Source organism: Euleptes europaea, chromosome 8, assembly GCF_029931775.1.
Source record: "Euleptes europaea isolate rEulEur1 chromosome 8, rEulEur1.hap1, whole genome shotgun sequence".
NCBI classification, from domain to species: Eukaryota; Metazoa; Chordata; class Lepidosauria; order Squamata; family Sphaerodactylidae; genus Euleptes; species Euleptes europaea.
The window spans coordinates 69,404,233-69,424,126 of NC_079319.1; the positions used below are offsets into that span (position 1 = coordinate 69,404,233).

At 43.2% G+C, this 19,894-nt stretch overlaps 1 protein-coding gene across 1 annotated transcript in view; it reads right to left on the reverse strand.

The window, feature by feature from the left end:
• The window catches only part of PARD6G (par-6 family cell polarity regulator gamma), a 96,244-nt gene that overhangs the window by 50,458 nt on the left and 25,892 nt on the right, over positions 1–19,894 (reverse strand). Inside the window, exon 2 of the mRNA XM_056854311.1 lies at positions 16,250–16,472. Within this exon, the coding sequence (XP_056710289.1) occupies positions 16,250–16,472 (223 nt within the window). The remainder of the gene's footprint in view (positions 1–16,249; positions 16,473–19,894) is intronic.

Here is a 19,894-nt window from a genome sequence, read left to right on the forward strand (position 1 = left end):
TAGAAACATCTCCTGAAGAGACTGCAAATCAGTAGCACGTACGATGCTCTGAAACTGTCTGAAAGACATGTAAAAAAATCAAGCTAATAAGCATCCAACAGATGTCCCAGTAGCCCCATATTCCGGCTCAGGGCAATTTACCCTAAGTCAAGGGCGACAGTTTTTTGGTCAGGAGCTGTCTTTGGGCATGATTTACTGAAGATAAGCCCCGGAGAGCTTTTGGGTGCTGAGAAGGATTTTAAAAAGTACTAAGCAAAACAAAGACAATAAACTTTCTTTTTGTCCCACTTTATCATATATCTGCTGTACATTTAGAAGCCATCAACAAATGGAATTGAGGAGGGGTAAAAATGGAAGACCGAGATAATCCTTGCACTGGAAAACCCCAACCTCCTCTGTGCTCTGCAGATGCTGCAGTATTTAGTGAAATGTCATTGTGTAAAAAATACTAATACAACATTATCCTGATAATATTATTATTAAGAACTGTACATCTCAGAAATAGGCTTACATTTAAAATTACAATCGAGTCCAACTGTAAGAAACTTTGGGAGGCCACGTGGCTGAAAAGCATGGAGTAACTTTAGCAAATAAATAAAATAAATTGTGTACACTACAAAATTATAAAAACACACCTCTTAACGTCAAAAATTTAAAGCGGTAAAAGAAAGTGGTATGAACCTGCACTTTGCCATACTTAGGGTGAAAACGCATAGTCACTTTATCCTCCTTTAATCCCTGTTTTAGCCAGGATCGAACGCACATTAGGTGAAACGCATGTGTTCGATCCTGGCTGAATCCTGGCTGAAACAGGGATTAAAGGAGGATAAAGCGACCGTGCGTTTTTACCCATAGTTTAACCTACAGGAGCCACTGTGGAAAAGGCAATGAGGGGAAAGAAAAAGTAAACCAATCCCAGAATAGTGTACAACAACCGTACCTTGTTCCCATGAAAGAGAGATTGTGACTGGACAATAACCTAAGAACAACTGTAGTAGAAAGCATCAGAAGTGACACAAACATATTTTTATTTCAGAAACAATTGTAATCAGAGCTTTCCCTTCATCTACCAAGGAGGGATAAACACAGCATAGTGTTGTCAGAAAAAGAAAATCCCTTACAAATTGGATTAAGGAGCATTAGTCACTCCTGGCTCCCTCTCAAACAGTAGTCAGACGCTGTTGGCTTTGCCATTCACAAAAGAAGTATCATCTCTGAGCCTTATTGGATGAGAAAGACCAGGACACAGGGGGGAAAGGGGCAGCTTGTTTCTCACTGCGTGCTAAAAAGAGGCTCGAAAGCTCTCCTCTTCTTCACCTCCACAGCACCTGCACTGACTGGGACATGAACGGTTGGAACGGAGAATACAAAATACGAGACTCTTAAGAGCACGAAGGAGGGCAAGTTCACCGTCAAACATGTTTCCAGTTTCCCTCTGAGGCAACAGACTAAAAAAGTTCACCATCCATACGCCTCTAAGGGAGCATCTTTCCAAGTGGAACTTCCTGTTGCTCCTCTCAAGTCAAAATATCCCCGACCAAGGATATTTATACGATGTGGAAAGAAGTCAGGGTTCTTGGAGGGAGGGAGGGGTGAAAAGCCCGCTGCAACGTGTCCTCCTCCCCAGACTGGGCTTACTTCCTTAGTGGCTTTGCTATTGCAACTCAGCAGACGTTTACATGACACCAGAGAGGTTGCCAGAGAAAGGGAAGGCTGTAATTGAAGCCACCAAAAATAACCCACTGGCAAAAGGCACTAGCTATTTAGCACGGTCCCCCGCCCCCACCGCTTCAACAATTCTCATGGCCATAATTCAAGAGATGTTTTGCCAGCACACCAAAAAGGAGGGTTCTTTTCTCTGGAACAAGAAAAAAAATAACTGCAGGACGTTACAAAAATGCTAAGGAAAGCAAAAGGGGGGGGGGAAGACAACAGAAGGCTTAGCGGATTTAACACATCCCAATGGAAACAAAAAAGAATAATAAATTGCTTGAGGCTCCACTGAACCCCTTCCAAACGTCCCTTTCCCCATTAGATAATTTAGCTAGTCTGACTCAGCAGACTAATAGGAATAACAGCCTACCAGTTATGAAATACTGGCTTATGCTAAGCAGTGGTTATTTGCCTGGGAGTGCATGAGAGACTTCAAATAATAAGCGACTCCAGATAAAGCATTTTCAAAAGCACTGCCAAAATGAACTGTGAAGGGGCAAGAATAGCCACTCACTTCTCTGAATCCTAAGGTGCAAAGGTGGACTTTAAAAAGAGAAACTCCTTTCTCCCAGTAAGGATCAAACAAAGAGCTGGTTAACATAGAGGCCTATGATCTGAAGATGGTGAAACAGACCAGAACTACTCAAAAGCAAAAGCCAAGTCATATTTTTTATTAGTACCAACGATATCACAAAATAGCATCCAGGCTTTGGAGTTCTCCAGAACTCTTCATTGGGTTTTTAAATATTATGTGTGGGGAAGGAAAGCAGACATTTCCGGCCATATTGTTGAGACCTTCTGTTTGCCTCTTCTGAGGGATGCGTTGAAGACTTTGATTAGATGGCGCTGGGTGGATCTAGTACCCAGCTGCACCTTTAGAGTTCTTGGATGAAGAAGGAAAAAACTGTATCCTTCATTGAAAAAATAAAAAGCAGAACAAAAGAAGACACCAGAAATACATAACAAGAAACCCCAAGACCCTTTTTAGAGCTAGTACCGTGAGCTCTTTTGTGGTAGAGATTAGCAAGGCTACAGATCAACCTATAATAACCCGGAGGAAACACAACCCAGAGCTAAATTGCAACCAAGTTTGTTATACAAAATGTCATTAACTGGCAATGTCGTTAACCTCTTTCTGATACATTCAGCGGAGCTTCACCTCCATCAGAAGCTGAAAAGCCAGTAACTTCTAAAGGAAGTTCTTCCGCCTGTTGTAAGAGACAGGCAAGCCCATAAACTTGCTTGGCCAGAAAAGGAACAAGTTCTACCCCACACACACATTACACCATACTTGCCAATCAACTAACCACGATCTTGCAGATAAGACTACAAAAGTTACTAGCCCACAAAAAGCTATACTAGCCTTCAGTACAGTCAGTCATTTGTGACACATCCCAGCTCCGTGGTGTAAAAAATGTATTCCGCTTTATTTACTCCAATACACAATACACAAATGTTGCTAGACATTTATTATCTATTCACTCAACATTCCTGCTGGCAAGTCATGTATACATTGAAGTATTTGTTTTAAAGATTAATCCATTTTAATTTTCATACCACTCTAATAACGTCCAAGTGCCTAAAAATTGATGCTGCAATACTTTTGCAGCACAGAGAATTGTTTTTAGTACCCATATTCTTTCATTTTAATCAGCCACACCCCTTCAGATATTGCATTTGCAAGGAAGCATTTAGTACAAGTGTCTCATCTCTCTTAAGCAAAGGAATGCCTTCTCATTCTGGGCTCTACAGGCATCTTGCAGACTGTGGTTTTACCATCACGTGCCCAGGGAGGCAGGCTCCGTTTTACTGGTTTTCAAGTACACATACTTTATACCTACAGCCAGAATTGTCATTAAACCGGCTAATTAACAGCCTTCTTTTTGATTTCAGTGACAGAGCAATGCACATGCTTAAATCTCTTCCATGGAATAGGGTTGCCAATCTCTAGGTGGTTAAGCAAAGCAAGAGTAGGCACTTATGGCACAAAAAGCACTACAAAAGAACACTGAACAACATGTTTGTAATGACAAATTAAACAAACAATACAACCAAGAACAGAAGGAAATTCCTGTTACATGTGTAGAAAAGTTACCACATTCCTGCAGTGCAGACAGGTAAGTGAAGTGACTAAATATCAAAGTCCTAGAATGCCATGAGTAGAGAGAAAATAGGCTTCCGGTAATGAGTCCTATTTTGCTGGTGCTTTGTCAATTCAGGCAATCCTGTGACGTTCCGTCAAGGTTCCACGGAACATATGTTTCGGACAAGAAGGCATATAGCCTGACAGTACTAACGGATGGCGAAGGTGGACTCTATGGTATTATACCCCAATGAAGTCCCTCCCCTCCCCAAACCCCGCCCTCCTTAGTCTCCACCCTCAAACCTCCAGGTATTTCCTAACCCGGAGCTGGCAACCCTATCCATGAAGACACAGAAGCACTTCTCACTCACTGGGGCCACACACCACAGATTCAGTCCGTAGAGAATGGCAGAAAAATCTCTTCTGCAGCACTTCTGAACAATCTCGAGAGTGCTTGCCACAGGCATGCTGCTGTAGTGCAGAAAACACACATCTTGGAAGAGCACAAACATATTCTTTCCAGTTGACGTAATTACAGGGTAGGCAAGATAAAAGTCAGGTTGTTTGATTGTAAAGGTGTAGAAGTGATAAACTTCAGCCTTCAGCATTCAATCATTAAGCTGCTACACAAGAAAGATCACAATTTTGTGCAGAGCGCAACCCATCCGATGCTCCTGTTCAATCGACTTCTGAAGCATCTAAAGGAAGGCTATGCAACTAGTCCAGATTTGGGGGACCATCTCTTGGCAGTATTAAAATAACACCACTGGCTACCAAATGGCAAAGTGTGCTGGTTATCTTTAAAGCCGTAAATGGCCAGATACCACCCATAAGAACCTGGCCAGCTATTAAGATCCTCCTCAGAGGCCCTGCTCTGAATACCCCTATGACAGGCCCTTTCTTCCAAATGATGGGACCCACCCAGCCTCTTATGATTTGGGGGGACCAGGTTTGTTTAGAACTGTAAACCTTCCCCTTAGTTACAAGATGTTCTTCGGGGTAGCAAGCATCAAAGCTTTGGGAACATCTTAGTTACAAGATGTTCTTCGGGGTAGCAAGCATCAAAGCTTTGGGAACACTGCTGTGAGGTAAGTTTTATAATGAGCAAGGAGAACAGGGAGATCACTGAGGCAGAAGTAGTACGTAAATAATAACCAAAATGTATTTGTTTACAGATCAGCTACACAGGTTTCCTGACACTCAAAGAAGACGCCTGGCTGAGGCATATACATTTAAACTAGTTATGGCTTCAAAGTGTAGCTGGGATTCTCTGTAATGCTTGCAGGTACAAACAGGCTTTCACAGACTAACCCCTATGTTGGATCCTTTCACACACACAGGATTAGGGTTGCCAACCTCCAGGTACTAGCTGGAGATCTCCTGCTATTACAACTGATCTCCAGCCGATAGAGATCAGTTCACCTGGAGAAAATGGCCCGCTTTGGCAATTGGACTCTATGGCCTTGAAGTCCCTCCCCTCCCCAAACCCCACCCTCCTCAGGTTCTGCCCCAAAAACCTCCCGCTAGTGGCAAAGAGGGACCTGGCAACCCTACACAGGATTCCACCCACACCAGCCTGCCCTTTCCCACCTCTGAAAGGTGACTGGATGCTGGAGCAGCACTCCCATAGGCTCAGGGATGAAACAGCGGAGTGGCTGGTTTTTTCTCCTTCAGGGGCAGGATAGCCTCCTGTCCATCACAATTACCCCTTCTTCAGAAGCAAGAAAGAAGGCTACAAGATGGACCCTTTTTGCTGTGGTGTTGCCTCTTCTATGGAACTGCCTCCGGGCATCCATTTTCCTGCCACCACCTTTTCCCATTTCAGCAAACATTTCCCCAGGCATTTGGCAATAATCAGTATTTTAGCTCGATCTATTATTTCTATTTGCCCTGACCTGGATAAACCACACTAGCCTATCTCGCCAAATCTCGGAAGCTAAGCAGGGTCGGCCCTGGTTAGTATTTGTATAGGAGACCACCAAGGAATAGCAGAGATGCTGTGCAGAGGCAGTCAATAGCTAACCATTTCTGAACATTTGTTGCCTTGAAAACCCTATGGGGTCACCATAAGTCAGCTGTGAATATGGGGGGGAGGAGAATCTCACAATTTATTTGCTTCATTTACAGTTTGCCTTTCTTCCAGATATTCAAGCCGAATTACAGAAATTAAAAATCAACAACACAATCAAAATGCATACAATGAAAAATCTAGGACATTTCCACAGTCGTCAAAACTTATTAAAAACCTTATGAAAAGTCAGTCTGTATAAAAATGGCCCCTGACAGTTCCATTTTGCACAGTCTATAGAATAACTGCAGAGTGGAAGCCTTTCTGACCCCTTCAGGAAGGTATTTCCAGCAAGTGGGGGCCACAACAGAGAAGGCTTAGATATTAAGTGCTATTGGCCCTACCTGGTTGCACAACAGCATCTTCAAAACACCTGATTCAGATAAGTGAAACTGTTGTAGCTGAGCACATTGGGAGGTGTTGATTTTAACTGCTGCAGTTTTACTTTGTGATTATATTTACATTGTGGTTACATTTTTAGTCCCTTATTACCGTTACAATCATTTGGTAGAGTTACTAAAGATTTTACAAATGCTGTTAAATCTCAGGGTTTTACTGATTTTATTGTTTTACAGTGCTTCTTTTCTGAGCCATTTCAACACCCTCAGTTCTGTCACAGACTAAAAAATCCTAAATAGATGAATCAAACAGTGGTCCTGTAGATATTGCAGCGGCACAACAGACTTTTCAGAACAAGGATTGTGCTGAATTCTTATAAGGGAGTAGGTGGGAGAGAGATAAAGTATAACAGGGGTAAGGGATATTTAAATACTTGAGTCTGTCCCCCAAACTGCCTTGCTCTAGGTGTTTCTCCCAGAAAGAGTTACTCTACCCTCAGAGCCTAGGGTTGCCAGCTCTGGGTTGGGAAATCTGGAGATTTAGGGGGCGGAGCCTGGGGAGGGCAGGGTTTGCGGAGAGGAGGGACATCATCAGGGTATAATGCTTAGATGGTACATAACCCCAATACTGCTTAGTAAAATGAAGAAGGATGGTATGGGTTTATGTTGGAAGTGTGGAACCGAAAACAGTACATATATGCATGTATGGTGGTACTGTCAGAAAATTAGGAAGTTTTGGAGATTAATAATAAAAGAAACTAATAATTTGATTAGTACAAAATAAAAAAAAGATCCTGCATTTTGTCTATTAGGAATTCCTAAAACGAATATGGATAAATATGATAGAGTTATATGTCAATATAGTTTTGCAGCAGCCAGAATTACAATAGCAAAAAATTGGAAACAAGTGAATAAACCTTCAATTAAAGACTGGAGAGAGAAATTGTGGTTGTATATGCGGATGGCCAAACTTACAGATTCTTTACACGGTAAAGATATGGAAGATTTTTAAAACTTGGTTAAGAGCCATCACATTTTGGGATGAAATGGCAAAAATGAATTTTACAAGTATAGTTAATGAATTATAGATAAAGTATGTAGCTTATATATAAATAGTATAAAGTAATTTTAAATACTGTCAGAACACTTCTCCGGAAGTCCAGTGGTGGTGGGATACACATGTAAGGTGGGTGGTGGGTGCACGGGCACTGTTTATTTTACGATATTATAGTAGAAGATGAAAAATTGTAGTTTAAGTGCTCTTTTTGTAATTTTTGTATTTTTTGTATTTTTTTCTTTTCAGTTGTTTATGAAATTTACAATTTGTTATGTTTTCTTTTTTGCTTAAAACTAATATACATTTATATATATAAAAAAGGGTATAATGCTATAGAATCCACCCACCAAAGAAGCCATTTTCTCCAGGGGAACTGATCTTGATCGTCTGGAGCTCAATTGTAATTGGCAGGCTGGCAACGCTATCAGAGCCCCACTAGGGGACCAACAACTGGGATGGAGAAGGTAGGTTTTATTTTGAGGGGGAAACACCAGCAAGGAAAGGAGCACATCTCTTCCACTACCCACCCTGTCCTTTAAAAGTACCCCATACTCCTTTATAAGAAGTCAGTGACACCGCGATTGTCACAGCCTGCCGGTTTTACATACTGACACCACACTACCCTTATTGTTTCACTCTGCTGAGTTATTGATTGAACAAAAAAAAACCACACACACACAAAAAAACCCCAGTCAGTTCAGTGAAAGCACAAGAGGCAAGCACACAAAACAAGTTGACAAAAAACAAAACATAAAAAGTGGAATACATACACCCACACAGAGCTGGGCTGTTTAGGATCAGCCAGCATGCGTTTGTGCATTTCTCTAGTCAATAGTGGCCTGTATTTTAAAGATGGAAAATGAAATTCCTGAATAATAATAACCTTGGCCAGGGGTAGGAAAATAGTCTATGGCTATAATTTGAAAATGCAGATGAAGTCCAATAAGACAACTGCGTTCCACTGAGATGTACCCACTTGTGAATCTGCTCTGAGAACAGCTACAATAAGAAAACCGCCAAACTGAGAGCGCCGTACCAGAGGTTGCAAATCTCCCCAGCTGTACGGAAAACAGGATCCTGGATATAGCCGCCGGGAGAAATGATCTGCACAAAGCAGCACTACGGCTAGTTTAGCTGTAGAATTATCGAAGCAAACATATCCAAATGCTTTTGAAAACTGGACAAGCGAAATCCTCAGGGTGGAAAAAGGACACATTACTACAGAAGGGAAGAATAGCTCTACTGCCTGAAAAGCTGTCGTCAAATCTCTGGCAGCAGGGCTCTCTTTTACAGCCCAGACCACAAACTGTTTGTGCGAAAGGACTTGCATCTAGGCAAGGTCGATGGCTTTACTACTAACTTAGACCAGGGCTTGGGGGCTAAGGTAAATTGGAGGTACCTGAAGTTATTTGAAATATGGAAATGAGCTTGGTCTAAAGATATTAATAAGCCTACAATGACTGGGTGTAATTTTTCTTTAGGGCGGTTGTATCCAGCATGTGTTGATATACCTGCTGAAGTTTTCCCTTCTACCTATTAAACAGCAGAATTGTTTCCCCTGGCAAGCTCAGTTAGCTCTCATTATTAACTAGTGTGTGCCCGTTTTTAACTGTTTATGGCAGTCTTCTATATATTTTTGACATATTCTGAAGCGTACTCATGGAAGCCCATGACATTGCTGTTCTGGGAATGTTCTACTTTGGACTGCAAGTAAGAGCGTCACAAGTCTGATATTCGCAATAATCATGAATTCCCTTCCCACAGAAAGCTAGCATGTGAGATTCTAGCCTAGCCTTCTCGTCATATTAGGTTTCCATGGCCAGGGATGTTCACATCGCAGAGCACTGAGACATATGATCCTCTTCTGAATATTACCCTGGGCAACCCACTCCCTCCACCAAAGGCCAGTAGAAGGTCATTAAATTCACTATTCTTTGCATGGTGCCCGCCAAAAGATCCATTACTAGTTGGCCAAGGATCATCAAGCGATGTACCCTTCTCTCGCCTCTTCAGTGTTCAAAGCAATCTCCAGCATACAGGACACCAAGCATCCCACAGTGAATTAGATTTTTATAAAGTATGTTTAATTTAAAATCATCTCTACAGTGAGAGCCCTAAGATTATAAGTAAGGCATGGTAATACATACACTGCTTGGTCATACTGGAAGTCTGTGGTCACTTGGGAAGAGTCCATTCTGCCACAGCATCACACACCATCATCCCCCCCTTCTAAAGACCAGTCTACTCACCTGTATGGAAAGGGGCCACGGCAGGAGAAGGTTTCTGCCTCTCATGCAGCTGATACAGAGCTGCCATCAGGTTGACAAGAAGGTGGCAATCTTATCCTGAAACTCCACATGTGATAATTCTTAAATATATGGCAGCATTATGATGAAAAGACACTCTTCACATGTTGTCTGAATTATTTATTCCAAGGATATTGTTAGTACGTGGTAAAGGTTTTTACCAGATTTCCTGTTTAAATTTGCTAATTTTAGCACTTAAAAAAGAGCTAAATTACTATGTCTGAAGTTTACCTTCCAGCACAAACCATAACTGTCTTCTAAGATCTAGCAAGTTTCCAGGTCTCTCAGGAACCGTTTAGAGAGAGATAGTTACATTATGATGACTCAGCTATACCATCTCATTCATTCATTCATTCATTCTGCTTAGGTGCCATTAAATTAATCCCACTTCTAATTTGTGTACACAGACAAGTCATACTAGAATAATTGCAAGGACGCATTCTCTGCACAAGCATGTGGGATAACAAGGCGTTCCTCCGCCTTGAAAGGAAGGCACTTCCCTCATCAAAGGCTTCGGGATCAGATGGAAACGCCTCGCCCCATGCCAGATTCACCACCCTTTGCCAATGACAACACTCACTCAACCAGCTCAGGTATTTAAACAATTGCCTTTAGTCCGATGAGATCCCCAAAAGTAAGTTAAGAACAAAACCTCTTTAAGACACATCACGTTCCCCGAGCTTAAAAATTAACTGAAAGACCAACTCTAGAATTACAAGCTTTATTTTTGTTTAATGCCGCTAACCCCTTAAACATTCTGCTTGGTCCTTTCAGCTCTTGTAAATCTCATCTTGATGACAGCCAACAAAGCCTACTTTGGATCAAGCACATCAGACTGATCAGTAAAGCCTACATTACAGAAATTGCAGCCTACATTACAGAAATTGCAGATATGAAGCTGCTTTATGTAGAATCAGATCTAGCTTGGTATGGTTTACCATGACCACCACTGGCTCTCCAGTGTCTCAGGTACAGAAAAGTCTTTTGCTAAGATCTCTTACCGAAGATCCTTGAACTAGAAATGCCAGGAACTGAACCTGGGGCCCTTCCTGTACTTTAAAGTAGAACAGGAAGCAAAACAAGTCTCTTCCCCTGTCTTCTCCAGGAGGTCACCTCTATCTTAAGTTTCCCATATCACTTTCCCAATTTAGAGGCCATAATTTTTCATGCAGGAGACTCCTACTAGTCTACTACTGAAAGGGTTTCAGGTTAAATGGTTAGATTCCAGCCCAGGAGCACCTTCTAGACCAATACGATTTTCAGGTTATAAGCTTTCGAGAATCAGTTCCCTTCGTCAGGCATGTGGGGATGCCAGCTTCCAGATGGGACCTAGGGATCCCCCGGAATTACAGCTCATCTCCAGACTACAGAGATCAGTTCCCTTGGAGAAAACGGATGCTTTGGAGGGTGGACTCTGTGGCATTGTACCTCACAGAGGTCCCTGTCCTCCCCAGGCTCCACCTCCAAGTCTCCCTGAGTTTCCCAACCTGGAGCTGCCAACCCTACCCCCCCATGCCCCGTTGGTGGCTGGGGGGACTTGGCAACCCTACAACACGACTACCCTCTGAAACTATCTTCAGGTTAAATGGATATTCATTGCTGAGGAACAGTCATGAGGAAAAAACTTCAGCTTGTCTATGAGTGACACAGTGACATGTTCAGTATACAGATATTACGCCTTTGAAAGGGTTCCTTTAAAAAAAAAAGATGGACGCATCCTCTTACTTCAGCTGAGGGAAAGAAGGTCAATAACATAAACACTCTGTGTAACTAAACACTGAGTAGTCAATAAAAGGCAAACATTCCCCTAAAACTGGTCAACCACATCTCTCCTCCGGGTTCCAATTAAAAACCCCTTTAAGTGACTATCAGTGTTTGAAATAGGTTTCTGGAAAAACTAAATTAGGCTGGTAAATAGCTGCCAGAACACATTATTGAAACTCTGTAACGTGCTTTGCTCAGCTCTTCTGTTCCTGTCATACAGCCCAGCACTCACCGGACATCTACTTTGTACATACCCATAATGCAGCCTGGGCACCCAGTAATAAAGGCTCGGTCTGTTATAATATTGAAATTGCCCCTGCTGCTCTCAGGAATGATCCGGTGCTTGCACAGGGGACCTTTACCTTTTTAAAGTACTGTAATAGTATACTGTAAAGGTATACTATTAATGACCCATGGGGTGACGTCACATCCCGACGTTTCCAAGGCAGACTTTTGTTTGTGGGGTGGTTTGCCAGTGCCTTCCCTAGTCATCTTCCCTTTACTCCCAGCAAGCTGGGTACTCATTTTACAGACCTCGGAAGGATGGAAGGCTGAGTCAACCTTGAGCTGGCTACTTGAAACCGACTTCCGTCGGGATTGAACTCTGGTCGTGAGCAGAGCTTGGACTGCAGTACTGCAGCTTACCACTCTGCGCCACGGGGCATTTTGGACATAGTTAAACAGGATATGAAAAGGTTATGACATATAATCGAATATTCTTAGTGTTTTGTAGCTCTGCTTTAACTGTTTTATATGGAGATCCTATCATTAGCTGACTCTTGAAGTGATTAACTGCTCACTGACTTGCAAGAGTGTCATTTAGGGTTGCCAACCTCCAGATGTTGCCAACCTCTAGACACACACATGCTTTTATTCAGCTGTACCTCCTGTACCAAGGCAGGTAATATTTCCTTATTTATCACAGCAGCGAGGGAAGGCATCATCCCACTCTGCAGCTAAGGGATAAGTATATGGAAAGGGACCAAGCAGCCCACCCTATCAGATGAGAGTTAAACTCAGGGCCTTCTGCGGTATTGACTACTCCACCTTTGCGGGGGGGGGAAGTCTGTCCCTATCACTTAGTGCAGTGTAACTCAATGGCTCAGCACGCTTAGCAGAAAGAACCCTAGCGCAGAGCATCTGTGCCCTTGCCTTCATGTAGGAATGAGGGAGGAATATTGGGCCGAGATGGTAATCTAGCCACAACCTGTTCAACCAGAATGCCAAGTGACAAAGGTACATTTCAGAGGAACTCCCATTTATTACTTTAAAACTCTTGAGGGCTTTGGTCCACGCTGGAAAAACAACAACAACAACAACATTGCAAACCAATCACTTAAACACAGCTGCATGCAGAATGCACACACATCTATTATTTCCCTCACATCTATAGCTTTTATGTTTGAAGAAACAAAGTTGAACACTGCAGCTGTAAAGTTATAATGGCTGGTAAGGGAATAGGCAAGGGGAACAGAAGAAGAAGATAAAGCTTATTTTTTTCTCCAACGGCCAGATTTAATGTTGGCTATCACTTTCAGTGCAATCGTCCATCTTGTCCAAACTAGAAATGAGTTAAGGACATCAATGTGTTTACTTCACATTAAGTTTCCTGCCACTCCTCTTTTCGTTCTACATTTTTGAGTACAGAAACCCCACAATGGGAGATCAAAGGGCCTGACTTTCCAGCACCGCATCCAAGCTAAATTAAGACATGTAGCCCCACACACCCCAGCCCCAAAGGACTGACCTGGAGAAAGACAAATGAACTGAAACTGGGACTGGTGTAACAAAATAAAATGCTGATCTTTATGATTAAGGTTGCCAGGTCCCTCTTCGCCACTGGCGGGAAGTTTTTGGGGCACAGCCTGAGAAGGGTGGGGTTTGGGAAGGGATTTCAGTGCCATAGAGTCCAGTTGCCAAAGATCTCTATCGGCTGGAGATCAGTTGTAATAGCAGGAGATCTCCAGTTACTACCTGGATGTTGGCAACCCTATTTACGATCCAAGGCAAAAAGTTACTAGCCCACTTTTCAGCATATACCAATATTGGTCATATGACCAGGAAAAATAATCCAGGACAGATCTATGCCAGAGGGGTGGAACTACAAAGACCAGTTCATGAAACAGTAACATTTTTGCACTGAAGCACATATTTGTACACTTCAGTTTTGAAAAATCAGAGAATGGTGAACATACTAATTGGTCTAAATTAACCCACATTAAAAAGAGGAATGCACACCAAGTCTGGCACATGGTACAATATTAATCTCTTCCACACAGCAAAGAAAGTCCACACTGGCTTGTTTGTTATGCCCACTAATTTCTGTGCAATTCTGTCTGAAAGAGCTAATTCTTATTTGTGTTGCTTCACATCGTCTATTCTAGATTAGTTAACTTGGACTGACCATTCCCCTTTTGTTCTGTTTACACAGTTGCGGCTCCTCAAACAGGCTTTGGAATACAACAGCTTGAACTTGCTTTAGTAAACCTGCTCCAGATTGCTAACATGCTTTAAATGATCGAGAGAACAAATAATTAGGCAAGTAAACCATGGCTGTAGTCCTAAGTACACTTACTGGGGAGTAAGTCCCACTGAACTCAATGAGGTTTACTTGCATACTTAGCATTCCATGAGCAGAGGGAACGGTGTAATGCCGAAGGCCACAAATTTTGTTCTTTTCTGCAGCCAACAGGTACCGTATATACTCAGGTATAAGCCGACCCGAGTATAAGCCGACCCCCCAAATTAGAGGCCAGAAAAGGGAATGTCTTATTGACCCGCGTATAAGCCGAAGGGCAATAAGAAATTTCCTTTACCCGCAATGCTGCGCTCTAAAATGGCGGCCGCCATTTTAGAGCGCAGGGCCCCTGCCCCAGGTCGCCCTCCCGCCGCCTCCCAGGCCCTCCCGACCCACCCCGACCCCAGTGCCATCCAAGGGGGGGAGGGGGAAAAGCCCCTGAACCCACTACTTACCTGGAGAGGCGGCGAAGCGGCAGCGGCGCGTCCTTCCTGGGCCGGCAGGAGGCCCCTCCAGGCCGCTGCCGGCCGGAGAAAGGAGCCCAGGCGCGTGGGCGGTAGCGGCGCGACGGGCAGGGGCCTCCCATGGCCCCTCCCGGCGGGGAAAATGCGGCGGGGGCCGGGGAGGGCCGGGGCAGCCTTCCTGCGACTGCAGAGAGGCTGCCCAGGGCCCCTCCCGGCGGGGGAAAATGGCGGGGGCCGGGGGGGGCCAGGGCAGCTTCCCTGCGGCTGCAGAGAGGATGCCCAGGGCCCCTCCCGGCGGGGGAAAATGGCGGGGGCCGGGGGGGCCAGGGCAGCTTCCCTGCGGCTGCAGAGAGGATGCCCAGGGCTCCTCCCGGCGGGGGAAAATGGTGGGGGCCGGGGGGGCCAGGGCAGCTTCCCTGTGGCTGCAGAGAGGATGCCCAGGGCCCCTCCCGGCGGGGGGAAATGGCGGGGGCCGGCGGGGGCCAGGGCAGCTTCCCTGCAGCTGCAGAGAGGCTGCCCAGGGCCCCTCCCGGCGGGGGGAAATGGCGGCGGGGGCCTGGGGGGGCCAGGGCAGTCTCTCTGCGGCTGCAGAGAGGCTGCCCAAGACCCCTCCCGGCGGGAGAAAATGGCGGTGGCTCGGCGGCGGCGGTAAGTTCCCCCCTCCCTCCTCCCTCCTTCTCCCTCCTCCCTCCTTCTACCGTATTGACCCGTGTATAAGCCGAGGCCGGCTTTTTCAGCCCTTTTTTTGGGCTGAAAAACTCGGCTTATACACGAGTATATACGGTACTTGTTAGAATCTAAAGAACCCTAGCATCCATTGTTTTCAAGAAGTTTCTAGATTTCACACCTGCAGAGAGATTTTTCGAGTACTAGAGGGTTCAAACAATGCCAATGGCTGTATTGACTGGGCGTTACTGCCGAATTCCAAACGATCAACGTTTTTGCATCTGTGGAACGTCTGCTTTGGAGGACTTATACCACTACTTATTTGAATGCCCTCTATATGTGGAACCCAGGGCTAAATTTCTTGCCGGGTTGGTTTCTGGTCTTAGCACTTGTCCTAGTGCTGAGAAATTAGTATTTTTGTTAAAAGACACTGATGGGTTTGTTTCTTATAGGACTTCCCTGTATGCTTTGGCGGCAAAGAAAATAAGGTCCAATATGGTTGCTAAGGGAGCTGATCCTTTGGGTTGATTTTAATGGTTGCTAGGTCCCATTGGCTGACTGGGACACCACTGCAACTTTTAGTTATTATTTCTCTGTATAGTTTTTAGCTATAGTTTTATTATGTACATCTATTATTGATCCAGCATTTTATTAACCTTGTATTTCCTTTTATTACATATCTGTGGTATCCTGGACATGTTTGTAATGGCCTATGGCTAAATGCAAATAAAGCTTTGACATACTTTGATGAGTACTAGAGGGCCAGAACTCTGAGTCAACCCTCATGGGGGGAGATGTATTGGGAAAATGAGGAAAACATAAACCTCATTGGTTCTCAACTTAGCATTCTATAGACTACTGCAATTATATTATGCCAATAAAGGTTATCTGATTCTGATTCTGACTACTGCAATAATTTCCAAGTCCATGTATGAAGATTTCTTAGAAGAGTTTTCCACATATTGAGAGGAACTTCAGAAGAAGAATAGTGAATGATTGCAACACCTCGAATAATAGTAGCTCGGCAACTGCCATGTTAATGAAAGGAAAATGCAAATGGTTCTATTAAATGCTATTAAAATATTATTCACTACAGGCTTTTGTCTCACAATATATTTATTGCTTACCTCAATACTAATAGCTTACCCACTTTAACCCAGCATGCTGACCAAAGACCAAACACAACAGGACTCTACTGTCAAGCGATGCTTTTCAAAACTGGAAGCTGGACAAACTAGGACTCGAAACGTTCAGGAGAATGCTTCGTCTTACCTTGTTTTTGTATAAAAATCCTTAGCAACGGGTTTGCGCTTGAGACAGCCTTGAAGAAGTTGTCATCATTATTAATAGGAAGAAGATCCCCATGTATATCTGCATATCCAATCATAACCTCCATGTTGGATATGTGGTGGATGTGAAGAATAAGTTTGTAGAAGTCTTCAAATTTCCCTGGCTTGTAACGATCCAGAGAAAATCTTCGAAATTCTGCACCAAACTGCAATCAAGGAAGAAGGCACACGTGAGCAGATGCCAGTTTGTTAAAAAAAAAAAAACACATACACACAAATTCTCAGGTTTGATGCATACCTTTTGGAAGACCATATGTTCCACATAATACCACATACTACAACTCCATTCTTCCATATGACTGATTTTAAGTCAGCTTTAAAGAATTTCCAGCCACTAGCTTCACATCCTTTAGACAACACAAGTGTGCCCCTTGTCTGCGGATAGTTAAATCCATAGATCAGGGCCACACTTACCCCAAACAAATGTTTCTGCAGACTTGGGGGACCCCCTAGGTCTGCAGAGAAATCTGGCATTGAAAAAACACTTGGAGGGAATTAAAATTTAAAAAGTGCACTCATTCCAGGCTGGCGCAAGCAGCACAACCTGGGAGCTATGCTGGGCCTGGCAGCTCCCAGTGGGGGCCTCGGCGTGCCCACCTGGTCCAGTCCTGGGCTGTGCATGCCAAGGCCCTGCCGGGAATAGGGGTTAAGGTGAAATGAAACGGGTGGTTCAGCAAGTTTCTTTTTTGTGTGTTTGTATAAATTAGCTTCATCATTAACACTGGCTTCATAATCAATCACTGTGCACAACTTAAACAAAAAGAGATACTCCTCCACCAAAAGCAGAACTGGCATTGTTATAGTTGGCTTGTATACATAAAACGCTAAAAAATCAAAGAAACTAAACTGGACTTCTCTCATTATTTCCTATTTACTGGGCCTAAGAAGTTAGCAACTGTAGCCACATTTTCTTGCAAGGTCTCCCAGAATGTATTCTAAAAGAGCAGCTTCATGTTCCCTTTCCCTAATCCGTGGGAGGTTCAGGGTCACCCTCTGGAAGGAGTTTCCTTTGGCTGAAGGCACTTTGTAGATTTCTCATGCCTTTGTAAAGGCCTGTTTACAAATGAACTGGTTTTGAAGGACACTTGTTCTTCTCTACTGTGATGGAGCACAGATTGATGAGTATGGGAGCATAGCTAGGGTTGCCAGCTCCAGGTTGGGAAATACCTGGGGATTTTGGGGTGGAGCTTGAAGAGGGCAGGGTTTGGGGAAGGGAGGGTATAATGGCATAGGGGTATAATGGCATAGGGTCCAACATCTGAAGTGGCCATTTTCTCCAGGGAAACTGATCTCTGTCACTTGGAGATCAGCTGCAATAGCGGGAGATCTCCAGTCACTACCTGGAGTTTGGCAACTCTAAGCATAGCTGAGAGAGGCGCCCATTTTTCAAAAGGCTCTTAAAGGTCCTTGCAGATGGTAAAGCACATTGAAAGCCCTGACCATTTTCTTCCCTCTCTTACCTTCATTCTCCTTGTTTACAAAATTTGGGAGGAAAACCATCATTTTACCTACTCTTCCTTTCTGCCTTGCACTGTGATCCTACTCACACAACTTAAGTTATTCCATTCAAATCAGTGGGTAACAACTGAGCCTTTCCCCCCTGAAGCATTATTCCTAATTTAGAATGTATGTGCTGCCTCTCCAGGTACCTCCCGGTCAAAAAATTAAACATCATAAAACTATAAGAAAGCAGAATAAAAGTAATTTAACTTAACAAACACAGATAAAAACAACTTGAGTATAAAAACCACGCAAAATATTTAGCTGACTAAAATGATCCTAATAAGGGAGTCCTCACATCAGTGCAAACAATTTTAAAAGACCAAACCACTAAAATAAAAGCCTGGGTAAAAAATAATGCTTTGCCCAAGCACCTAAAACTGAGCAGGGTAGGCACCCCATTATAGCTAGTCAATCAACACAGACTCCCCAAATACCAGCTTTTCCCTAAGACCAGATCCAGATGAGAGAGTTTGGATAAAATGATCGTATAAACCACTCTTTGGAAAAACCAACATTGCAGTTCAAGGTGCTTTAATATAGAAGTGGCACAAAACAACTTGTAGGAAATCTAGAAAAAAACCTTTCTGTGTTTTTACTCTTGTAGATGATTGAAACTGAACAGGGCAGCTGATAAGCACCCGCCACTCATGGTACAAGTAGGTTTGTTCACAGAAGTTAAGTGATTGGTCAAGTACGAGTGAGTTATTGTACCAGTCAGTCAGAGCTAGAGAGGTGTATTGGTGATAAGAGTTGAAGATCACTAAGCACAAGATGTTTAGGAGACAATCTGGCCATTAATGTAGAATGGGTGATGGTCCAGAGAGATATTATTTATTTTGGGGAGGGGGAAGCATTCAGTGCTCTTAATGAATTTAGAAACTGAATGTAGCATTTACAGTGTTTTGAAGGTCCTTTTCTGTAATAAACGTATAGAAGTTGTTGAAAGCATCTCTCTTTACAATCCTCAACTACGTTACAGAACTATCAAAGGGAGTAATTCTTATTGCATAAAACTACAGTGATAAGGTAGCTTTGATGGCTTATGTCAAGCATTTAGATAACCCTGATCACAGAAGGATTTTCACCTTATAAAGGTATGATATGATGCCCTCAGCAATTCTTGAGGGTAGATATAGAGGATTACCATCTACAGAATGTGCATGCTTATGTGGAGATGGAAATATCGAGACCCTGTAGCATATCTTTTTTGATTGTAAGATCTATAGTCATATTAGGGAAACTCTGATTGCCCCCTTAATTTCCCACCATCCCAATAAAAATAGGAGGTCTCTTCTCTCAGTTATGCTAGCAGATAAGAATCAAGAGATCACTTTTAAAGTCGCCAAATTTGGATACATAGCCTATAAGACTAGGAAAACTTGGGTAAGCCATATACAGGCTTTTTAGCTATAATTTTTATAAAGGCAATGTACAATTCTGTGAATTTATAGTTTTAAATGTTTCTTCTCAAAAGTTATTTGATATACTGAAGTCTGAATTATTATAATTATTCTATTTTTATTGGTCTTGGACCATATCAAATAAATATTTATTTATTTACAGTGATACAAAATATTTCCAGACATAAGCAACAAAAGCTTTTAACTGGCATGAAACTCGGCACGTCCAAAGAAGAGCTCTGTGCAGCCTCGCACACCACGAGAACAATGAAGGTACGTATAAATACTTGCTTAATTTTGAGAATAAAATCTCCGGGCAAACTCAACAGCAACTCCTCCCAAGAAATTACAAAGCCAAGTCGGCTGGCAGAGCAGTTTCGGAGAACACATATGGAAACGCGCATGAAAGATCAGAGAGGTCTCTCGCACAGCTCGCCATCCAGAGTGCGTGGAACTAAAACATACAAGGAATTGTGCAGCTTGAAGCATTTTCACATAAGCTGCAAGTATTCATTTAGGTCATGCCACAGCCACAAAAAAAGATTTGGTAGACTCAGTTGGCCATCCCCGCCTTTAAGCCACATCCATTACCAATTGTTTCGCCATTCAACGAGAAGGCTATTTCCATTCTCCTAATTAAAGGCTGATGGGCAGCAACGTTTCAT